The 7,500-nt window shown below is 45.7% G+C and overlaps 1 protein-coding gene across 1 annotated transcript in view; it reads left to right on the top strand.

The window, feature by feature from the left end:
• LOC127911325 (cAMP and cAMP-inhibited cGMP 3',5'-cyclic phosphodiesterase 10A-like) overlaps positions 1–7,500 on the top strand; it is a 279,068-nt gene that overhangs the window by 199,607 nt on the left and 71,961 nt on the right. The window contains 1 exon segment of the mRNA XM_052477545.1: positions 4,328–4,377. Coding sequence (XP_052333505.1) covers positions 4,328–4,377 — 50 coding nt within the window.

The raw sequence follows: 7,500 nt of genomic DNA, 5'->3' as shown, positions 1-7,500 counted from the left end.
CGACCAGGCTGACACTAACCATAGAAATACAATGTATAGAACTGGGACCAGGCTGACACTAACCATAGAAATACAATGTATAGAACTGGGACCAGGCTGACACTAACCATAGAAATACAATGTATAGAACTGGGACCAGGCTGACACTAACCATACCATAGAAATACAATGTATAGAACTGGGACCAGGCTGACACTAACCATAGAAATACAATGTATAGAACTGGGACCAGGCTGACACTAACCATAGAAATACAATGTATAGAACTGGGACCAGGCTGACACTAACCATAGAAATACAATGTATAGAACTGGGACCAGGCTGACACTAACCATAGAAATACAATGTATAGAACTGCGACCAGGCTGCCACTAACCATAGAAATAGAATGTATAGAATTGGGACCAGGGTGACACTAACCATACCATAGAAATACAATGTATAGAACTGGGACCAGGCTGACACTAATCATAGAAATACAATGTATAGAACTGGGACCAGGCTGACACTAACCATAGAAATACAATGTATAGAACTGGGACCATGCTGACACTAACCATATCATAGAAATACAATGTATAGAACTGCGACCAGACTGACACTAACCATAGAAATACAATGTATAGAACTGGGGCCAGGCTGACACTAACCATAGAAATACAATGTATAGAACTGGGGCCAGGCTGACACTAACCATAGAAATACAATGTATAGAACTGGGACCAGGCTGACACTAACCATAGAAATACAATGCATAGAACAGGCGTCCCCTTTCAAGTCAATGATGGCATAATGGGTGGACTGGCGGCCATTACGTGTGTACCCCCAGTAAGATGACGAGGGTTAAGACAACGGGATTCTAATATCCCATAATATTTTGCAACGGCGCTTGTCCCAGATTTGTGACGACATTGTCTCAGTATGTATATTTTCGACCTAAAGCAGGAAGTAAAAGGAGGAAGCCTAGCCTACCCGGTTAACAGATTGTTAGGCCAATAACCTAAAAGTTTGCTTGTTCAAATTCCCGAGCTGAAATTCCTTTCCGAACTGTAATATCTTATGTTTCACCGAGTCGTGGCTGAACGACGACATGAAGAACATGCAGCTGGCGTGTTATACACTCTATCAGCAGGACAGAACAGCAGAATGTGGTAAGACACGGGGCGGGGGTCTATGTTATACACTCTATCAGCAGGACAGAACAGCAGAATGTGGTAAGACACGGGGCGGGGGTCTATGTTATACGCTCTATCAGCAGGACAGAACAGCAGCCTCTGGTAAGACACGGCGCGGGGTCTATGTTATACGCTCTATCAGCAGGACAGAACAGCAGCCTCTGGTAAGACACGGCGCGGGGTCTATGTTATACGCTCTATCAGCAGGACAGAACAGCAGCCTCTGGTAAGACACGGCGCGGGGTCTATGTTATACGCTCTATCAGCAGGACAGAACAGCAGCCTGTAGTAAGACACGGGGCGGGGGTCTATGTTATACGCTCTATCAGCAGGACAGAACAGCAGCCTCTGGTAAGACACGGGCGGGGGTCTATGTTATACGCTCTATCAGCAGGACAGAACAGCAGCCTCTGGTAAGACACGGCGCGGGGTCTATGTTATACGCTCTATCAGCAGGACAGAACAGCAGCCTCTGGTAAGACACGGGCGGGGGTCTATGTTATACACTCTATCAGCAGGACAGAACAGCAGCCTCTGGTAAGACACGGCGCGGGGTCTATGTTATACACTCTATCAGCAGGACAGAACAGCAGCCTCTGGTAAGACACGGGGCGGGGGTCTGTTATACACTCTATCAGCAGGACAGAACAGCAGCCTCTGGTAAGAACTGGGGGCGGGGGTCTATGTTATACACTCTATCAGCAGGACAGAACAGCAGCCTCTGGTAAGACACGGGGCGGGGGTCTATGTTATACACTCTATCAGCAGGACAGAACAGCAGCCTCTGGTAAGACACGGGGCGGGGGTCTATGTTATACACTCTATCAGCAGGACAGAACAGCAGCCTCTGGTAAGACACGGGGCGGGGGTCTATGTTATACACTCTATCAGCAGGACAGAACAGCAGCCTCTGGTAAGACACGGGGCGGGGGTCTATGTTATACACTCTATCAGCAGGACAGAACAGCAGCCTCTGGTAAGACACTGGGGCGGGGTCTATGTTATACACTCTATCAGCAGGACAGAACAGCAGCCTCTGGTAAGACACGGGGCGGGGGTCTATGTTATACACTCTATCAGCAGGACAGAACAGCAGCCTCTGGTAAGACACGGGGCGGGGGTCTATGTTATACACTCTATCAGCAGGACAGAACAGCAGCCTCTGGTAAGACACGGGGCGGGGGTCTATGTTATACACTCTATCAGCAGGACAGAACAGCGGCCTCTGGTAAGACACGGGGCGGGGGTCTATGTTATACACTCTATCAGCAGGACAGAACAGCAGCCTCTGGTAAGACACGGGGCGGGGGTCTATGTTATACACTCTATCAGCAGGACAGAACAGCAGCCTCTGGTAAGACACGGGGCGGAGGTCTATGTTATACACTCTATCAGCAGGATAGAACAGCAGCCTCTGGTAAGACACGGGGCGGAGGTCTATGTTATACACTCTATCAGCAGGACAGAACAGCAGCCTCTGGTAAGACATGGGGCGGGGTCTATGTTATACACTCTATCAGCAGGATAGAACAGCAGCCTCTGGTAAGACACGGGGCGGAGGTCTATGTTATACACTCTATCAGCAGAACAGCAGCCTCTGGTAAGACATGGGGCGGGGGTCTATATTATACACTCTATCAGCAGGACAGAACAGCAGCCTCTGGTAAGACACGGGGCGGGGGTCTATGTTATACACTCTATCAGCAGGACAGAACAGCAGCCTCTGGGGGCATATGCATATATGTATACAACAGCTGGTGCACGATATCTAAGGAAGTTTTGATGTTTTGCTCACCTAAGGTAGAGTATCTCATGATAAGCTGTAGACCACACTATCTACCAAGAGAGTTTTCATCAGAATTATTCGTAGTAGTCTACATACCACCACAGACCAATGCTGGCACTGAGATCGCATTCAATGAGCTGTATAAGGCCATAAGCAAACAGGAAACCTCTCATCCAGAGGCGGCGCTCCTAGTGGCCGGGGACTTTAATGCAGGGAAACATAAATCAGTCTTACATAATTTCTACCAGCATGTTAAATGTGCAACCAGAGGGGAAAACATTCTATACCACCTTTACTCCACACACAGAGACGCTAACAAAGCTCTCCCTCGTACTCCATTTGGCAAATCTGACCATAATTCTATCCTCCTGATTCCTGCTTACAAGCAAAAATTAAAGCAGGAAGCAGCAGTGACTCGGAACAATAAAAAAGTGGTCAGATGAAGCAGATGCTAAACTACAGGACTTTTGCTAGAACAGACTGGAATATGTTCTGGGATTATTCTGATGGAAATTGAGGAGTACACCACATCAGTCACTGGCTTCATCAATAAGTGCATCGAGGACGTTATCCCCACAGTAACTGTACGTACATTCCCCAACCAGAAGCCATGGATTACAGGCAACATCCACACTGAGCTAAAGGGTAGAGCTTCCGCTTTCAAGGAGTTTGGGGCTGTAACCCGGATGCTTATAAGAAATAGAAGCTGTTTTTCAGTCTCTCTGTCATTTTTTTGTCACATTTTACAGCATCCGTAGGAGTTGGCTAGACAAACAGATCTGGGACCAGGCTAAGCTGACACTAACCATACTGTATATCATTAACAGCCTGCTCCCATAGCTAGCCATTCAATCCATCCCCATAACTTTTGGTCTGGTTGATGACCCATATTCGACATAGTTTAGAAGTCTCCTGGGACCATGGTGCATCATGATGCTGTGTCTACTGTGTCCAGTGACCCTGTCTTTGGCAGAGCTGTGTGTGTGTGTGTGTCTGTGTGTGTGTGTGTGTGTGTGTGTGTGTGTGTGTGTGTGTGTGTGTGTGTGTGTGTGTGTGTGTGTGTGTGTGTGTGTGTGTGTGCGTGCGTGCGTGCGTGCGTTCGTGCGTGCGTGCGTGCGTGTGTGTGTATACGTGCTGGTAGAAGACTGTGACATTGCCGCAGTGCCCTGATGAGGCGTGGGAGGATTGGATGTGACAGGCTGTGCACTGCTCTGCGCTCCACCACAAAGCACACACCGTACACCAGTCACACACACACACACACATACACACACACTAACACACACACGCACAGCAGATACTGTACACCACACCATCTGTGGAACTACAGATGGTAACTTTTCTCTTATCTCTTGTCTTTAATCAGCCACGAAAGCAGATGGATTTGCCCTTTATTTCATGGGAGAATGTAACAATGTAAGTAAACAATATATTCTGGCGAGGAGCACAGATCAACTACTCTGAGCTCCACTGATCTAGTCTAGTGAGCGATGAGTGTTAAAGCCACAATCCTTAATTAATGAACAATTAACAATGTACTCGATACAGTGTCTTGCAACATTATTCATCCCCCGTGGTTCTTCTGTAGCTCAGTTGGTAGAGCATGGCGCTTGTAACGCCAGGGTAGTGGGTTCGATTCCTGGGACCACCAATACGTAGAATGTATGCACACATGACTGTAAGTCGCTTTGGATAAAAGCGTCTGCTAAATGGCATTTATTATTATTATTATATTATTTTTTCCTATTTTGTTACAACCTATAATTTAAATGTATTTTTATTTTAATTTCATGTAATGGACAAACACAATATAGTTCAAATTGGTGAAGTGAAATGAAAAAAATAAATTGCTTAGATTTGTTTGTTTTTTTTACAAAAAAAATGAAAAGTCATGCGTGTATTCACCCCCTTTGCTATGAAGCCCCTCCCCTTTGCTATGAAGCCCCTCCCCTTTGCTATGAAGCCCCTAAATAAGATCTGGTGCAAATTATTACCTTCAGAAGTCACATAATTAGTTAAATAAAGTCCACCTGTGTGCAATCTAAGTGTCACATGATCTGTCACATGATCTCAGTATATATACACCTGTTCTGAAAGGCCCCAGAGTCTGCAACACCACCAAGCAAACGGCACCATGAAGACCAAGGAGCTCTCCAAACAGGTCAGGGACCAAGTTGTGGAGAAGTACAGATCAGGGTTGGGTTATAAAAAAATATCTGAAACTTTGAACATCCCATAGAGCACCATTAAATCCATTATTAAAAATGGAAAGAATATGGCTCCACAACAGACCTGCCGAGAGGGCCGCCCACCAAAACTCACGGCCCAGGCAAGGAGGGCATTAATCAGAGAGGCAACAAAGAGACCAAAGATAACTCTGAAGGAGCTGCAAAGCTCCACAGCGGGGATTGGAGTACCTGTCCATAGGACCACTTTAAGCAGTATACTACACAGAGCTGGGCTTTACGGAAGAGTGGCCAGAAAAAATAAAAAAAATAAGTGTGTTTGACAAAAGGCATATGGGAAACTCCTCAAACATATGGAAGAAGGTACTCTGGTCAGATGAGACGAAAATGTAGCTTTTTGGCCATCGAGGAAAACGCTATGTCTGGCGCAAACCCAACACCTCTCATCACCCCGAGAACATCATCCCCACAGTGAAGCATGTTGGTGGCAGCGTCATGCTGTGGGCATGTTTTTCATCGGCAGGGACTGGGTAACTGGTCAGAATTGAAGGAATGATAAATGGTGCTAATTACAGGGAAATTATTGAGGGAAACCTGTTTCAGTCTTCTAAATATTTGAGACTGGGACAGAGGTTCACCTTCCAGCAGGACAATGACCCTAAGCATACTGCTAAAGCAACACTCGACTGGTTTAAGGGGAAACTTTTAAATGTCTTGGAATGGCCTAGTCAAAGCCCAGACCTCAATCCAATTGAGAATCTGTGGTATGACTTAAAGATTGCTGTATACCAGCAGAACCCATCCAACTTGAAGGAGCTGGAGCAGTTTTGCCTTGAAGAATGGGTACAAATCCCAGTGGCTAGATGTGCCAAGCTTTTAGAGACATACCCCAAGAGACTTGCAGCTCTAATCTACAAAGTACTGACTTTGGGGGGGGGTGAATAATTATGCACGCTCAAGTTTTCATTTTTTTTGTATTATTTCTTGTTTGTTTCACAATAAATAAAAAAATGTTGCATCTTCAAAGTGGTAGGCATATTGTGTAAATCAATTGATTTAAACCTCCCCAAAACTCCATTTTAATTCCAGGTTGTAAGGCAACACAATAGGAAAAATACCACGGGTGGTGAATACTTTCGCAAGACACTGTATCCTCAATAATAAATGTGTGTACATCATTAATTGAAATGAAAATATTGCAGATTGCACTTTTTAAGTGAGTCATTGAGTGTATCCCGTATCTCATCTCAGAGTTTGTGTTAGTTAATCTGTTAATGACTAATGTGTTAATCTCTCTCTCTCTGGTCCTTCCTGATTGAGTGTGTCCATGTTCATCTCTCTCTCTCTCTCTGGTCCTTCCTGATTGAGTGTGTCCATGTTCATCTCTCTCTCTCTCTGGTCCTTCCTGATTGAGTGTGTCCATGTTCATCTCTCTCTCTCTCTGGTCTTCCTGATTGAGTGTGTCCATGTTCATCTCTCTCTCTCTGGTCCTTCCTGATTGAGTGTGTCCATGTTAATCTCTCTCTCTCTCTGGTCCTTCCTGATTGAGTGTGTCCATGTTAATCTCTCTCTCTCTGGTCCTTCCTGATTGAGTGTGTCCATGTTAATCTCTCTCTCTCTGGTCTTCCTGATTGAGTGTGTCCATGTTCATCTCTCTCTCTCTCTCTGGTCTTCCTGATTGAGTGTGTCCATGTTAATCTCTCTCTCTCTGGTCCTTCCTGATTGAGTGTGTCCATGTTCATCTCTCTCTCTCTCTCTGGTCTTCCTGATTGAGTGTGTCCATGTTAATCTCTCTCTCTCTCTCTCTGGTCCTTCCTGATTGAGTGTGTCCATGTTAATCTCTCTCTCTCTCTGGTCCTTCCTGATTGAGTGTGTCCATGTTCATCTCTCTCTCTCTGGTCCTTCCTGATTGAGTGTGTCCATGTTCATCTCTCTCTCTCTGGTCCTTCCTGATTGAGTGTGTCCATGTTCATCTCTCTCTCTCTCTCTCTCTGGTCCTTCCTGATTGAGTGTGTCCATGTTAATCTCTCTCTCTCTCTGGTCCTTCCTGATTGAGTGTGTCCCATGTTAATCTCTCTCTCTCTGGTCTTCCTGATTGAGTGTGTCCCATGTTAATCTCTCTCTCTCTGGTCCTTCCTGATTGAGTGTGTCCATGTTCATCTCTCTCTCTCTGGTCCTTCCTGATTGAGTGTGTCCATGTTCATCTCTCTCTCTCTGGTCCTTCCTGATTGAGTGTGTCCATGTTAATCTCTCTCTCTCTCTGGTCCTTCCTGATTGAGTGTGTCCATGTTAATCTCTCTCTCTCTCTGGTCCTTCCTGATTGAGTGTGTCCATGTTCATCTCTCTCTCTCTG

Source organism: Oncorhynchus keta, chromosome 24 (genome assembly GCF_023373465.1).
Source record: "Oncorhynchus keta strain PuntledgeMale-10-30-2019 chromosome 24, Oket_V2, whole genome shotgun sequence".
NCBI lineage: Eukaryota > Metazoa > Chordata > Actinopteri > Salmoniformes > Salmonidae > Oncorhynchus > Oncorhynchus keta.
The sequence above is the reverse complement of the archived record's forward strand: the minus strand, read 5'-3'. Positions and strand labels throughout refer to the sequence as shown.